The sequence below is a fragment of the Triplophysa rosa genome, linkage group LG23 (assembly GCF_024868665.1).
Source record: "Triplophysa rosa linkage group LG23, Trosa_1v2, whole genome shotgun sequence".
Lineage (NCBI taxonomy): Eukaryota > Metazoa > Chordata > Actinopteri > Cypriniformes > Nemacheilidae > Triplophysa > Triplophysa rosa.
Genome location: NC_079912.1, coordinates 10,194,915 through 10,211,631, shown reverse-complemented (window position 1 = coordinate 10,211,631; position 16,717 = coordinate 10,194,915). Strand labels below are relative to the sequence as shown.

Sequence of the window (16,717 nt, the reverse complement as noted above, 5' to 3'; positions counted from 1 at the left end):
GTACTTCACTACATTTGAATGACAAATAACTCACTTTTCATGGCACAAAAAAATGATTTCCTTGGCCGACCCTCCCCTCGCTCCCACATTTGGGAGAGACTATTGTCAGTTGCTTCTAATATGACACACATGAATCAACTCACCAGGTGTGTTAATTATGGAGACATTCACAACATTTTGGGAGAAGGCTAATGAGTTCAGTTGTGTATACTTTTCCCATATCTGATATACTTATTATAAGCAAAAGATGTAATTACATTTTATCCGATTAATCGAAAATAAATAAATAATAATAATCGTACAACTAATCGATTATCAAAATAATCGTTAGTTGCAGCCCTAGTGCATTGCCTGCCATGATCCAAAGTGTTAATTTGAAGTCTAGAAGTACAGAACATCCCTGCATCTGAAACCATTTCAATAAACCTGTCCTTGTTATTTACTTGAAAATCCAAACTAAACTTGATAGTTAACTCAACGCCGTTAGCATAGCATTAGCATGCTAGCTGACTTTCTGTCTATACTGTGGAACATCAGCTTGCATTCTAGTTTTTCTTGTGTGCTAACTGTTCTTTTCAAGCGAATATACTACGATTCATCAAGCAACCTTGGTAAGTCGGAATTACTCTTCATACCCGGTGAGTTATGGCTTCTACTCCTAATATTGTTACTTACACCTCATGTCATATGTTTAGCTTAGCCTTCTCTGTCAGCGGCGAGGGTTTTACATGCGATAAATGCAAGGAAATAGTTAGGCTGACAGAGATCTCAGAATTAGAGTCTCGCATCTAATCTTTATTTGAGGATAGTAAGGGCCCGTCCACACCAGGACGATAATCGCGTGGGTTTATCATCGGCGTTTAATGCGTCGTGACTAAACAAAGGGCGCCAATGTGAGTGTGCACACCGACACGGAAAACGGCAGGCATAAAAGAGTTTTTTTTTTTAAACGCCTCGGGCTCGTTTTTTTGTTTTGTTTGATGCGGCGCGTTAAAAACTGGCCTTCCAATGAGAATGCTGCTTTTGTTCACGTGCCTGGAGCTGCTGAAGTTACAGTAAAACATGACTTGGTGGCGCTCAAGCACAAAACGGTCTTACCGAGCACACATTGATGAAGAGGTATGACCACTGACGATTTACCCACTAGTGTATTTCGACAGCTCGGTTGCCAGTTGGCGACAATCACAGCATATTGCAAACAAACAATCTGGGTCAGAGCAGATTCCACCCTTTCCGGTACCATTACGTTGCAAACTTAGAAAGGATTACTATATTATTTAACAAATTACAAGGAGTAATATACAATTTTATTACTGTTATTTAAACGAGACAGCAATATGGCCCGTAAATGTGACCTCCGGAGGACGCAACCTCTGAAACAAGCAGCTGATTGAGTTATATTTGCAAACAACAAAACCACTGCAACCGTATAAATTATCAGATAAACTTACAGTGTAAGAGTTGATGCTTTCCATTACACTCCTTTAAGTGTCTGGCAACTCCTGTGAGCTTCGAGTCTGAAGAGGAGGAGGGGCGGAGAAAAACCCTCGCCAATGTTTTGAATTTGGACTGCGATACCAAGCTCAACTGCAAGGTGACAATGTTACATACAGCTCCTTTAAATTTGAGTAAAAGTGTGTCTATTACACTAAAATCATGAAACTTAAAATATTTAACAACAATTAATTAAAGCTTAAAAACTACTGTTCCATTATTTGTTTATTTAAATGATGTTGATTGAAAAAAATATTGCTTTATTAAATAATGTTGCAATTTAAGTTGCCTACAAGTTATAATTAGGGTATAGCATATCAACAAGATAGCTTACATTATATCATGCTTTTATTATTTATAAAGCAAAGCAACGTGTGTAAACAAAAAAGCGAATAGAAAGCAATGGACAAAAAGTACAGAACAAGCTACAGAATACATTTAATCTCGCGCAGAGCGAATGAAAAAGCCGCTAATAAAGCATAATCCCCATATTAGCTAATTTATAGAACATACATAGGCTAAACACTTGAGTCCGCATGTGATTATGATGTTAATTTTATTTTCTTGTTGAGGAAAATGCAAGCATTTTGCTCGGATGAAAGTCGGCTCAATGTTTGTGAACAATAACTCTGTCTGAGGAATCTGCGCAAACTCTGCATGGGAACACACATAACAATGCTAAGCGATCATGTTTATTCAAGCGCTTTTTTGTGATAAACATTATAATCAAAGAAATTTCAAAGTTAATGAATCTAGAAGCAGAGACGTTCTCATCTCAGTTTTATTGAGTGTGCTCAAGATCTGAGTTTATTGAGTGTGCTCAAGATGCTCGCATTTACAGCTCATTCTGACATCAAATAACGTAAATCTGTCTTTCATACATTTTAAATGATTAACATTTATTATTAAATAATTGTTAACATAACTGTATGTAGCTGTAGATCATTATCTACTTTGTCGTTGTATGCCTGCCTGCATTCCGCACTTCCGTCTGCATTTTCCGCATAGCGCCAATAAGAACCCGATACAGTATGGTTACGCATGGCTCCAGTGAAATTATCCCAAGTATCATTTTACTTCCAAGCGGTAGAATGGGAGTGGATGTTAGTTGACTTTTTGAAGGTCCAAAAAGTACATCCATCGATCAAAGAACGGCTCGACACAGCTCTGTGGTCTTAACAAAGGTCTTCTAACGTGAATCGATGCATTTGTTTAAGAGAAATATCCATATTGACAGCGCTATTAACGTTAATGTCTAGCTTCCGTTATCCCTAGGGCTGCGCGCGCACTGATGCTTGCTGTCCGGCAAATGACGGTAACAAATGCTTCCGCATATAGGAGCGACATCCTACTGGCTCAAAACGAAAAATGCCGCATTAGTCACCAGAACTTACGAAAGCAAGCATCAGTGCACGCGAAGCCCAAAGGATAAAGAAAGCTAGACATTAACGTTAATAGCGCTGTCAATATGGATCACATCAGATGCAGAGAAGCTAATTCATGCATTCACGAAGACAAGACTAGATTTTTGTAACGCACTATTAAGTGGCTGTCCTGTGGGCCTATTACAAAAACTCCAGCTAGTTCAAAAAGCAGCAGCTCGAGTTTTTAAACAAACTAAAAAGTATGAGCATTAGCCCGGTTCTATCAACATTGCACTGGTTACCTATTAAGCAACGCATACTTTAAAATCTTACTGATTACCTATAAAGCCCTACATGGTTTAACTCCTCAGTACATGAGTGAGCTTCTCTTGTATTACAGTCATTCATGTTCACTACATTCTCAGGGCTTCCTGTCAGTTGGTAATACCTAGAATTTCAAAATCAAGTGCCGGTGGTAGATCCTTTTCCTATCTAGCGCCTAAACTTTGGAACAGTCTTCCTTGTACTGTCCGGGAGGCAGACACACTCGGTCAGTTTAAATCTAGATTAAAAACGCATCTTTTCAACCTTGCATACACTACACTTCTATAATACAAATCCTCTGAGGGTTTAGGGCAGGCTGCATTAGTTAGATCAACCAGAAGCAGGAACGCATCCCATAACAACTGATGTACTTGCTTCATCAAAGAGTGTGGAATGGTACTCTACGTTCAGCTGTCTTTTCTCATTGTTCCGAGGCTACCACAACGAGCAGGATGCAGTCCATGCCCAGACTTGGTGGTAGAGCTGAGAGAGGGAAGAGGCGATATGACAAGAGCTGAGATGGTAGAGCTGAAAGAGGGAAGTGGCAACCCGACAAGTCCTCACTACAAAAAATTCAACTGCAATTGGATTATTAATGATAATATTAAACATATTATCTACCTTATTTACTATGTTTATTTTCTTTTTATTTAGCCTAGTTGTGCAAGCACTGTCGAGCTTGTAGCGATGCTGCAGTTTTTGCCAGATGGGGAACCCCTGGTTGGGCCTGGGTTCTCGCAAGGTTTTTTTGTGTTTTGGGTTCCGAATCTGAATCAACGGAAGTTCTACAGGTATTGTGAGTAGGGTTGGGAGATGTCTACCAAAATGGCATCGGACGATGTCTACAGTGAAAACACGCGATGGATGATGACAACGCAATGCAATTTGAAGCACAGAGCAGCGAGTCACGTGACACATGAATAAACTTTTTAATGCAAACTGAAAATGTCTGTATTCTTGCAGTATTTTATTTATTTATTTATTTGGATCCTGTAGTGGCTACTCTTCCTGGGGTCCCAACTAGGGCTTTCACGATTATTAAATAATCGTCTCATCGCGATTGTTTGACATCATCGCGATGGTTTCAGATCATCGCAATTATTGCACATCTCTATAAAATACACTAGGGGGAGCTGTAGTGCATCTGCATATTTTATTGTATATATTGTAACTAAAGCATGGTAATACTTGTAAAATGAACCACCACAACACAATCACTTTGAAAAAAACTAAAGCATATACCATAAAAATAACCTGCAGTACAATTTAATATTATTTCAGTGTGAAAACCAGTCTACCAAAATCTCATTAACATAGAAGTAAACTTTTATTGTAGTCTTGCAAGTGAGAAAAAAACAGACTAGAAGCTTTTCTATGACTGACAGCATTTTAATGGTGGCTTCAATTCACACCTGATCAATTTACTTAATTTACAAGTATTTGGCGGTTGTATTATTGACAGGTAAAAGCCTAAACCTTAAGTATGATGACCCAATTTTTTCCTATGTATTTCCAAGAAAAAGAACATAGTCTTTATATTCAGAACAATATGGTCGTTTCAAAGCTGAATAAAAAATGTATGAGAATTAAAAGTCAAAGCTCTATAACAGACAATTAATCGTCAGCCAAATTTCATAATCGTGACAGCCCTAGTCCCAACAAGTATAAAATACAAAACTACATAAAACAACAACAATAAACATCAAGTCAATAAAAGATACAAAATTTAAAAACTATAACAATTTGTAATACATTGTGTTCTTAAATATTCCTTTAAAAGAAAAATGAGGTTTAAAAAATCTTTAAAGAAGTCATATGGCACGAACATGAGAGTGCCCTCTGGCTTTCGGATGCAGCAGCATTTTCCCGTACTTCACTCAATAGCTGTGCATAAATCACGTGATATTTATCGTCAGTTTATCGCGACAGCCCTACATTGCATTACATCTAAAACAAAAGATAATATTTGTTTTAGCCGTGTCATTTGACCCCTTTAAAAAATATGCAATATCTGATGGGAAATCATTCCATATTTCCATTCCTCTATATATTACAGTTTGTTGCCTTGAATTGGTTTTTGAAACAGGAAGTAAAAAACTTTTTTTTTATGCATGCCTGGTATTAAAATTATGACTTGCACTACTATATATAAGTTAACAATACAGGACATTAGGAATTCTAGAAATATTGCTAACAAAAAGCAAGGACATAATCATCCTATCCTTCACCAATAACCAACCTAAAGTCCTATGCATTCCATTTATATTAGCCCATCGATTACAATTTAAGATGAGTCGTGCAGCTCTGTTCTAGACTAATTGCATCTTATTCAAATCTTTACTTGGTGCACTTGCCCACACTACTGGACAATAATCTAAATGAGTAAGAACCATTGTTTGTACAATTTGAGCAGTGCACTGTTGTGGTAAAAAAAATCTGTTTTGACCACTTCAACCTGCTGTCTAATGTCACTCCGAGAAATCTGATTTCCTCTACCTGTTCAACAAGCACATAATTCATAGACAATTTTAACTGTGGTTTGAGTTTACATTTTAGATTTGAACCAAACACAATACATTTTGTTTTTGTCACATTTAAAACTAATTTATTATTCCACACCCAATTTGTAACCAATTGTAGTTCCTTATTCAAAACAGTAGACAATTGCTCAATTGATGTTGCTGATAAAGTTATGTATGCTGATGATACAACATTATATATCTTTGCACACTTTAAAACAAAAGGAAAATAAAAATAGGTCCCAAACAACTTCCTTGAGGCACACCACATTGCAATTCTTCCACATCTGAATAACTTCCATTATAAAATACGCATTGTTCCCTATTAGAAAAGTAACTTTCAAACAAATATACGGTGTGAGAAGTAAATTTATAACATTTCAGTTTGTCCAGCAATAATTTATGATCCAGAACATCAAATGCTGAGCTAAAATATAGTATATTGTTAATGCAATGTAGGTTCATAATTATGATCACCAAAAAGGTTTACATTTTCCCTGCCATTAAAACGTTTTAAATGATAGTCCATTCACTTTACTCTAATGTTCCTGATGTATTCTACAGACAATCTATCGTGTGTAGTATGCAGCATCCGCTCACACAAACAAACAGGCAACCACATTAGGAACCCGACTTAATCTATGATTGAAAACATATAGGCCGACACAATAGAAAGTGTCAGAAATCACCAGTCAAAGTCTTCCTGTATGCTGACACCTCACCTACATACCATAAAAGGAGAAGGAAGGACACGCAACGAGATGTTAATCGATCTGTGTGAACCCGAGCTGGTGCATGTCAATGACCGTGACGGCTCTATTTATTTAAAGGTGTATAATCTAAAATGGCAGCAGTAGGTTCATATAGAAGTGATAGATGAATGTGTACAGCACTGGGCTTAACGTTAAATCTTGCAAAATGTTAAATCGTTTCCCAGTCACTTTGGATACAAGTGCAGGCTAAATGAAATATTCGCCTGGGTTAAATGTTACATACTGTACAGATTATACATTATCTTAAACAGATATAGATAAGCTATGGATGAACTATATAGTCATTTGTCTCTGTGCAACAACAGCAATGACGCCTGATCTGTTACATTACTCTGACTATCTGGAAAAACTTGAAAAGGGAAGTGCTATAAATTGCACGACATGATTGCAGAACCTGACACTTATGGTTACACTGCTTTTACAAACACAATTTTGATTTGCATATTTGTTCAAGCTAACATACAGCAAACCATTGACTTTCATCTGTAAATGCAGAGAGGCAAATACACAGGGCAGCAGCAGGCACAATACAACCCACATGTCACATCTAAAGAGCTTCTGAACCAGAAAATGTTTTGCAAATACTCTCATAACATTACATGGACACAAAAACCCATTTGGTGACATGAGACATGCATTTTCTGTATAGCACTAGCTTTCAACACACACGTTTAGGATCACAGATGTGTGCAATGGCACCAGTAGGGACACCCCTACATAGCCATCAGCATATTTACAGAAATATGTATTCGTCCATAAAACCATCATCCATCAGAACAGGTCTTGCCAATATTGCACAAGTCTTGCCCTCAGTGAGAACAGTTCCATTAACCCTGCATTGCACTGTATCTGTATGACCTGTTACTGTTTCAAACCGTGCTCGTTACATGCATCTCTACATCTACATCTACGCCACTGTCAAATGTTTAATGTGTTCCTATTTAGCCAATATTCTTTTAAACAGTGGATGGCTAAGGTTGCCATCGTGCCGAAAGCACACCGCTCACATGCGGTACTGTCGCACTAATGCATGCCAAGTAAAGCCCCATACATCCAGTATAAAGAGATTAAACGCTGGCGAACGACACACGAAAACCTCGAGCACTCACCCTTATCCCAAAGCCTTGAAAAACACGTATGAAGTCCACGCTATAACCTCCAGGGAGAAAGGTTTAAATCGCTATCTCTCTCTCTATCTCTCTCTCCTTCTGAGTCTGAGTAGTGCTCTCTTTCGCTCACTGTTTTACTGACTGTTATTTCCGGGTTAATAAAACGTCACGCTTCTCGCGCTCACTTCAACCAAACGCCCTGCTGCTAAATTTAAAGCATCTGGCGTTAGGTAATACGACCGAGATTGAAGTACACGACGATTACTAGACAGTATGCGTTTACCGTTGACAACGATCTTTGTAATAATGTATGAAGTTTATGCGGTTGTATTCGACGCGCCCCCTGCTGTTCAGCGTCTGCTGTTGCACATCAACGACACACCTGACGGATAAAGTCCCGTTATGTAAACCGGTGCAACAAGTTAATAGTGACTGACGACACTGTCCGAGAAACCAGCTGCTACGTCATAAATAAATAAATAAATATACATGCATTTTAATATTTAAATACTTATTACAATACAACGAAGATTTATTTAGAACTAGCAAACCATGGTTAATTTTAGGAGGGATATTGGTTTTAGCCTACAGTAAAACATGTAATTTGGTATCAGCCACTGTCAAGTAAAATGAACAAATAAATGAAGAGTTTGATTCCAAAATGAGATAACTTTATTATAGAGATTATTACCATTCTTTTATTGTGTTAGTTGGCTGTATTTTTTTTGTTATTATGGCGTAAATCAAAACAAACCAACTGCAGTTTGATTGATATTAATTGGAATGCACAATAAAAAAACATGATTTTTGAATTTATTTTAAAAACGGAGTTATCTCATTTTGGAACCAAACTCTTCAAAAACATTGATAATCATCTACATTCACTTGGCAGATGTTTTTATCCAAAGCGTTCAAAAACAAAAAAGATTCCTTATAATTTTACCTTAAAAACAAAACTAGTTGGATAAAGAAAAACGTTTACCAAAGTACGTTCGATGTAATGGAGTAACTGTTACAGAAGCTGTTAGTTGTATCCGGTTGATTATGGGCGTTGTCGGTCATTATTGGTCCATCAGCAGCGCAGCCTCAGGGTTATTGATCTCAGCAGGACTCAATCATCACGATCGATACATAAGTGGCCCCTTGACCATTAACTTTACCATAGATTCAAACCGCGTAGGGAGGGCTGTGTGAGACAATCCTTAATTTGTGTGTGGAAAATCGTGTCGCAAGTTATCTAAACGACGTACAATATGGGAAAAGAGAGGATTCATGTTAATCTGGTCATAATTGGGCACGTGGACAGCGGCAAGTCCACGACGACAGGTCACCTCGTCTACAAGTGTGGGGGAGTTGACCCCAGAACAATGGAGAAGTATGAGAAGGCTGCGTCCCAGGTCAGGATTTAAGTCCTAATGATAATTATTTCAAAAATGCTTGCGTAAACCTCACACTAATTTAAACGTCTAACTTTTTTTAAGATGGGGAAGAGCTCTTTTAAGTACGCTTGGGTTCTGGACAAATTAAAAGCGGAGCGAGAACGTGGCATCACAATCGACATATCCCTGTTGAAATTCAACACGCAGAAATACACATTCACCATAATTGACGCACCTGGTCATCGTGACTTCATCAAAAATATGATCACCGGCACCTCGCAGGTATTACAAGCTTCCTGTTCTCTCAGTTTCTGCTTTACCTCAACGTATTGATTTGTTTCCATGTCAAATTCTCTGCCCTGCAGGCTGATGCGGCTCTTCTGGTTGTTTCTGCTGCAAAAGGTGAATTTGAGGCCGGTGTGTCTCGAAACGGCCAGACACGAGAGCACGCCTTGCTGGCTTACACTCTCGGAGTGAAACAGCTCATGGTGTGCGTCAACAAAATGGACCTTACAGAGCCACCGTTCAGCCAGAAACGTTACGACGAGGTGGTGAGGAACGTCTCCACGTTCATCAAAAAGATCGGGTTTGAAATTGGTGCGGTGCCTTTCACACCCATTTCCGGTTGGAGCGGTGAGAACATGATAGCGCCGACTCAAAAGGTAATGCAGCAGTTACGGTCACCTCAAGGATGTTTGGTATCCACTGATCTTGTTTGTGCTTTTCTTCAGATGCAATGGTTCAAGGGGTGGAAGCTCAAGAGGAAAGGAGGCGTCTTAAGTGGCCAAACCCTACTGGAGGTCCTTGAATCTCTGCTTCCTCCAGCGCGCAGTGCAAGCAAGCCGTTGCGTCTACCGTTGCAGGACGTCTACAAGATTGGTGGTGTGCATCAAGATTTCTTTCTTTTAAAACCTACGCTTCATAACGTTTTTTTTCGATTGTGTGCTCTCCAATCGATGCCCAATCTATTTGATCTCCTAGGTGTTGGCACCGTCCCTGTGGGCAAGATTGAGACTGGGGTCCTAAAGCCCGGGATGGTTCTGACCTTCTCGCCAGCGAAGTTGACCGCAGAGGTCAAGTCCATTGAGATGCATCACCAGGGGCTTCAGACGGCCCTCCCGGGCCACAACGTAGGCTTCAACATCAAGAACGTGGCGGTGAAGAATCTACGGAGGGGTGAAGTTGCGGGAAATTCACAGCAGGATCCACCATCGGACGTCAGCAGTTTTATTGCTCAGGTACATGCACATGCTCCTGACTGACTAAAAAAAAACCGGACCAGTTCGGATCATAAACGTGTCTTTTTGACAGATAATCATGCTGAATCACCCGGGAAAAATCAAGGCTGGTTACGCTCCGGTACTGGACTGCCACACAACCCATGTTTCATGTCGTTTTGCTGAGCTGAGGGAGAAGTTGGACAGGCGTTCAGGAAAGAAACTGGAGGACTCGCCACCGTATCTGATGTCTGGAGATGCTGCTACAGTCAAACTTGTGCCTAACAAACCCATGTGTGTGGAGAGCTTCTTCAACTATCCACCTTTGGGTAAGAAGCAGCGTTGACGTTTAAAAGGAGTCGTTCACCTCAAGATAAGCCCCCATTGACTTTCCATAGTAGGAATAAAAATGATTATGGAAAGTCAGTGTGGGCTTATTTTGAAGTGAACTATAGTTATGCAGGTTTATGTGGCAGATGAATACAACGGTGTTTGGAAGTGCTTTTACTGGGTGTTGGCGAAACTTCACGCTTGCTTTAAAACTGAAACCTGTCCTTGTTTCTTAGGTCGATTTGCAGCAAGGGATCTGAAGCAGACTGTCGCTGTTGGGGTCATCAAATCCGTGGAAAAGGTGGACCAAGCGAAAAAAACGAAAGTATCAAAATGAAGTGATCATTTGTTTTTATGATTCCTTATTTACCAGCAGTCTGGTATGTGAACCAAAGAGGTTCTGTTTACGTTACATTTCTGTGTATAGTTTTATAGCGTAGCACTTTATGTTGGCTTTAAAAAGCAGCTTAATTTTAACTTCCTGGCGTAATGGCTTGATTTGATTGTGGGCCCAATGAGATTTGGTATGGATGCTGTAGATCCATTTAAAAGTGCATGTTGCTGGACTGCGAATAAATTTCAGTTGTCACTTCAGTGCGTGTCAGACTTAAATTCTTGTGCTTGCTCTTTGGTTAGGATTTATAACAAAGTACCCAAACCTGAAATTTATGATCCATATTCAATAAGTGCGCTTTGAGTGTTTAACATCAAGTCTTTTATTGATAGTGGAATGGTAAGTGATGGACATGTTCAGACAAGGGGACGCAGTCCTCTGAATCTGCAGTCAAGAAACCTTTAAAAACCACTTTAAATACAACCATGCTGAGTACTAGGTATGTGCAAGGGGGTTGAACATTCCTGACAGAAAATGCAATTCGTAAACTGCAGTTGTCTTGCATTCATTAAAATATACATCCTTGGTCATTTAAATGTAATTTCCTCAATGCCCTCTAAGTCTTAGTGATAAACTGTGCTGATGGCGATAGTCCTTCAATGGGAGTTGGTGCAACTTATAACCTAGTTTGGGAATTCCATGGATGACAACAGCATTAACTCTGTAATACAGTACATTCCTATTACTTAAAAATATAACATCTATAAACACCGTTGCAGAATAAACATTTCAAAAAGTATTCAAGTATCCATCTCAATTTCAAACGCTAGTCACAATACTAGAGATGAATGAGGAAATGTAACAGCTGAACAGTGTGGATAGGTGACCATTGTGTTTGTAGAAGTAGGTCCTTCACGCAGATGCGTCTGCAGTAAAGCGCCACTTGTAAAGCTAAACACTGATATGGTATAACGGGTGAAACCATGTTTGTTGACCAGTTAAATGTTGTATGCATTGCACGGGCTATTTTACACTAAGTATAGCAAGAATGAAGGATAAGCGTATGTTTCACTCTTAGACATGCTTTAGTGGTCTATCAGGAAAAGATCCACACAGCTGAAAAATCGTAATGTTCGGGAAACCTACAAATCCAGTTATTCCGTTTGGAAAATAGGCTGACATCTATCGGTCCCTGGCATAAATGTCAACAGTGGCCACATTAATACTTACAATAAGAAAACTGGCCACAGCCGTGACGTGCTGGCAGGCGGAGTACTTTTCAGACAAACACAAGTTTTTACTTTTGCACACAATCGTCCTTGTGTGAAACGCACACATTTATGTAGAACATTATATACAAAGATAGTTACAGTATTCAAGACGGGAAAAGTGTTAGATGTATAGCTGTATGAACAGTGAGAGAAACGGCGGTACAGTTGGATACTTTATTTACAGTCTGTCTTTAGTGGCGATGTGTTTTCTACTGATTCCATTTTTCTAAAACTTGCATTATGGATTCAGCAGCTAAGTTAAGTATGTCCCATAGCCAGAGGTAAGCGGTGAAGGACGTCTGTGTGTCAATCAGACAAAATGTGAACAAAAGACATGGGAAATACCCCTTTCCTCTCTGGCTGCCCCTCGATGTGTCCGATCTGTAGATAAAGACAAAGCATGTGATAAGATAATGATGAATACAAGTAAATAGGCCTGTCATATATACACCTTTGTGTCTGGCTATATATTGTCCCACGGATATCGGTGGTGATCGATAATGTATTTTTTTATGCATTTTATGTCACAAACCTGTATGACTTTCAACAATAAAAGAAGATATTTTGAAGAATGTTGGTAACCAAACAACATTGACTTCCATTGTGTGACATTTCTCAAAATATCTTCTTTTGTGCTACACTAAAGAAAGAGTCATATACAGGTTTTGAAAGACATGAGAGGGAATAAGTGACAGAATTTTCATTTCGGGACATTTGGTTACGTTCCACTCACCCACCACTCAGGATCTTCCTCCCCTGTTACCACGATGACCTCACCCTCAACAAACGTCAGCTCATCCTCATTATCAGCCTGGCAATCATAAATGGTCTTTACCCTTCGCATCTTACTCTTAATCTGAAAGAATAAAGCAAAAAATATCATGTCTATCAGAAAACCTCATTGCTTCAATATGAGCAGAGTCACCAATCTTTCAAAGACAAAATCCTCACCGGATTTATTTTTCTAGGTAATGGTACAGGCGTCTCCTGCGCAGAGGTTGGACTTCCATTTGTGTCTTCACTAGACTGGACTGGCTGAGGTGACGGCTCTCCCTGATGAATAACCGTCGGGGTCTCTGATGGCTGCGGTTTGGGAGCGACTTCACCGGAAGGTGGCTTGTGTACAACCTCAGTGTACACAGGTTTGGGCGGAGAGACGTCAGTCAGGTGGGGTTTGGGCGGGAGGTCTTTCAGATGAGGTTTAGGGGGTAGGTCACCCAGCTGGGGTTTGGGAGGAAGGTCCGACAGCTGAGGTTTAGGAGGAAGTTCTCCTGGTTTGGGGGGTAATTCTGAAGGCTGTGGTTTAGGAGGTACATCCCCTGGCTGAGGTCTGTCGGCTAGCGGGACTTTCTGCGGGGTGTCTGAACTCTGCAGGGTCTTCTGGAACATGATTGGCTCAGGAGGCTGGTTGGTTTTATCCATTGATGGATGGTGGATGGTGTCAATCTTACGCAAGGCAACTGGTAACAAAGAATGCAAAGTCAGAAATGAATGCTCTGTTATGTTTGAACGTTTTCTATGTTTCTGGGTCACTTCAGTTCCATAAAAAAAAGCTAATAACTATAACATTATTTCATTAAATACATTCCAATCCCAAATTATCTGAAGATGGACCATTATAATATTCAATCCTATTAATGTAAAGTTCACATGTAGAAAGCATGTCACATACCCTTCTGAGGTAGTTTGGGAAGAACCCGTGGTCCAAGAGTGGATTTAGTGGTGTTGAGACTAGGATTAAAATGAAGAACAAGCGTATATCTCAAAGCAGTGTCTGACAGCATCACATTTCAAAAAAGTCTTTGTATTTTGCATTCGCAAATAACACAGACAGTGACATGGACATATTCAAATAAAACATGCACGACCAAATATAAAACTGCAGTCTGATGTTTAGTGACCTTTCTAATGCAAATACACTTCTAAATATAACTCAAATGTGCTCCATAAAACTTCAAACCCAGTTTTGCTAATTTTGAATTAGCATGTAGTTCAAATGGTCGAGCATTGCATAAGCGACAAAGTGTTGGGTTTGATTCACAAACTGATAAAAGATGCATCTTGAACGCATTGTATAAAAGTTGATAAAAGTCCAAAAAAATACATGTCAATAAATGAGCTGTTCTGGTTGGTTCATTTTTTCAACAAAATGCATTTGACATGATGCTTCACCGTTGTTGTGGGATGCCCTCAAATCGGTTTGTCACAGGAGACATCTTGTTGACAGGAGGCGGCGTTGAATCGCTTCCTGAAATGAAGAGTTTGTTCAACAGTATTTTATTATATTAAATCATCCAAACATCCTACCAAATAAACACATTTCTTCACGTTTATCTCTAATTTGTTAAGTAACAACAACAAAGCTTTAAAATCACGTTTAAACAAAGCCATGCACAATAATGGTCCACAAAAGCACATTTGACATTTTAACATATACTCAAAACATGTAACTACAAAGTACTTTGTCCTGATCCAAAAAAATGAAGCATCATGCAAACCACTAGGTTGGGTCAGGGTTAATGTTCAATGCAAAGGTCAAAGGGTAAGGATGGACTCATTAGACTGAGCCTTTTATTGACAATACTGTCCTCTTTACCTGGGTGATCACATCAAAAATGACATCGAGTGTAACATAATAACACAACAGAGAATTAATGTAATGCAGTGAGTTTGTAATGTTCAAATGCACAATCTTATATTATTGTATTTCTAACAATACTAAAAATAGGGACCTAGGATCATGTGAAAGACCCTCACTGCTTGCCTTAAATTGATCCAAAAACTCAAATTATGTTTTTATCAAACCCAGTTTTGGGAGAATAAAACCTTAAATCTAAAATACTGAAATTAGACTGAAATTCAAATACAAACGACTTAATATTGTAATATAAATCCAGAGTATACAGGCGGCCCATGGCCAGCAGGTACAGTATCCCACCTTTACAGACCGGGGTGTGTGAGAGCAAGGTGGGGGGGTCAGACAGTGTGCGTTTGTGTCCGGGGGGAGGGGGTGGGGGCCTCTTCTTAGACAGGGTGGAGTTGCCACTACTGGGGCTCTGCGAGGCAGGGGTGGAGGAAGTCGGGTTCGACAAGGGAGGGGCTGATGGGAGAACAAACAAAAATACCAACATGCAATGACACCGTAATGAGAATGGAGAGGAAGTTAACATCATACATAAATAAAGTGAAATAAAATAACGGGAAAGAACGTAAGTCCTGGGACAGGAGATCATGTGTTACTGAAACGAGAGCAGGTGAGGTAAGTACTTTTGGAAGAGGAGAATTTCGAAGAGTTTCATCTTAAGATGAAGAAAATTATCGAACATATCAAAAGCGGGACGGACAATGAAAATAATCTATTTTGTGTTGTAACTATCCAAAGATATTTTGTTGAACCAGTAGGAGGACGGCATTGAGAGAGGAACAGCCAATGAAAAGCTCCGTCAGAGAAAACCAGGAAAGATTTGTGTTGTGTTGTAAATACAGCAAGTTGTTATCAAGTTCACCAAACAAACATTAAAGCCTGGGGTATACTTTGTTTTTACAGCATTGTAGCCCTAGTATACCATATAGATGCCTTAATGTGCATGCACAAGCTCAGGTGACATGCACAGAAGTACACATTTACATGCACAGTCCCTGCTGATGACTAAATTTAACACAACGGCACACAAAACAAAACATACTCCAGACTTTACTCCATACAGTATGTCAACCGTTTATTAACTACATACTGTAGAAGAAATAGTGCAACATCAAAATTCATACAAATGAATACAAGACAAAATGAACGTACAAATTCATCATCTCAAGTGAAATGAAGACGTCTAAGATGCTCACTGGACTGTTACAATGTGCATTTCTGCTGGGTTAGTGACCACAATGCTGTGTTAAGAGATTATGTACAGTATTAAAGGAACAGTTCACCCAAAAATGAAAACTCTGTCATGAATTACTCCTCTCTAGTTGCTCCAAACCTGTATAAATGTCTTTGTTTGGTTGAACACAGAGGAAGAAATTTGGACGAATGCTTGTAACCAAACAGTTCTTGGCCACTATTGACTACTATAGTAGGAAAAATGACAATGGTAGTCAAAAGTGACCCAGAGCTGTTTGCAAACCTACATTCTTCAAAATATCTTCTTTTGTGTTAAACAGAACAAAAAACAAAAACAAAGGATTTTATCCTGCTATGGAAGTCAATGGTGTCCAAGAACTGTTTGGTTACAAGCATTCTTCCAAATATCTTTCTCTGTGTTCATCAAAACAACGATATTTATACAGACTTGGAACAACTCAAGGGTGAGTAAATAACGACAGAATTTTCATTTTTGGGTGAACTGTCCCTTTAACCCAATGGATAACATGTCACGGGTCATATTTGCACATTTGCATTACAGTAATACGAACTGGGAAGGAAAATGTTCTCAGATGTCATCACAATAATGTAATAATACAAAAATCTTAGTGGCCGTTAAGAGAATTTATTTTCATTCTGCATTTGTTTTTCATAAGGTAATATTTCTGTTGATATTATGGTGAAATATGGCCCGGACGTGTCTTGACAGTCATGGGGTTATAGAATGAGGTCATGAAATAAATG

At 39.1% G+C, this 16,717-nt stretch overlaps 3 protein-coding genes across 8 annotated transcripts in view; 1 reads left to right on the top strand and 2 right to left on the bottom strand.

Annotated features, from left to right (window-relative positions):
* The window catches only part of fam49bb (family with sequence similarity 49 member Bb), a 48,780-nt gene extending 40,899 nt beyond the window's left edge, over positions 1-7,881 (bottom strand). The window contains exon 1 of one of the 2 annotated variants that reach the window (XM_057322510.1): positions 7,584-7,881. The gene's annotated coding sequence lies outside the window, so the exon portion shown is untranslated. The remainder of the gene's footprint in view (positions 1-7,583) is intronic. The other variant, XM_057322509.1, reaches the window with a different exon arrangement.
* A 669-nt stretch (positions 7,882-8,550) lies between these two features.
* On the top strand, positions 8,551-11,092 carry eef1a1l3 (eukaryotic translation elongation factor 1 alpha 1, like 3). The gene is made up of 7 exons (XM_057323143.1): positions 8,551-8,980; positions 9,065-9,244; positions 9,328-9,624; positions 9,694-9,844; positions 9,944-10,200; positions 10,274-10,508; positions 10,746-11,092. The coding sequence occupies exons 1-7, from the start codon at positions 8,837-8,839 to the stop codon at positions 10,844-10,846; spliced, it is 1,365 nt and encodes a 454-aa protein (XP_057179126.1). The 5' UTR covers positions 8,551-8,836; the 3' UTR covers positions 10,847-11,092.
* A 117-nt stretch (positions 11,093-11,209) lies between these two features.
* The window catches only part of asap1b (ArfGAP with SH3 domain, ankyrin repeat and PH domain 1b), a 60,746-nt gene continuing 55,238 nt past the window's right edge, over positions 11,210-16,717 (bottom strand). For 3 of the 5 annotated variants that reach the window (XM_057322420.1, XM_057322421.1, XM_057322422.1), the window contains 5 exons: positions 14,287-14,362; positions 13,787-13,845; positions 13,066-13,574; positions 12,848-12,970; positions 11,210-12,495 (listed from right to left, as the gene is read on the bottom strand). In XM_057322420.1, the coding sequence (XP_057178403.1) occupies positions 12,421-12,495; positions 12,848-12,970; positions 13,066-13,574; positions 13,787-13,845; positions 14,287-14,362 (842 nt within the window). In that variant the 3' untranslated portion in view covers positions 11,210-12,420. Of the gene's footprint in view, positions 12,496-12,847; positions 12,971-13,065; positions 13,575-13,786; positions 13,846-14,286; positions 14,363-15,052; positions 15,215-16,717 lie in introns of all 5 variants that reach the window. The other 2 variants (XM_057322418.1, XM_057322419.1) reach the window with 1 other exon arrangement.

Coding starts and splice junctions, on each gene's coding strand:
- eef1a1l3 (XM_057323143.1), top strand. CDS start 8,837: ATGGGAAAAGAGAGGATTCATGTTAATCTGGTCATAATTGGGCACGTG. Junction 8,981..9,064: donor ATGAGAAGGCTGCGTCCCAG/GTCAGGATTTAA, acceptor ACTTTTTTTAAG/ATGGGGAAGAGCTCTTTTAA. Junction 10,201..10,273: donor TCAGCAGTTTTATTGCTCAG/GTACATGCACAT, acceptor TCTTTTTGACAG/ATAATCATGCTGAATCACCC.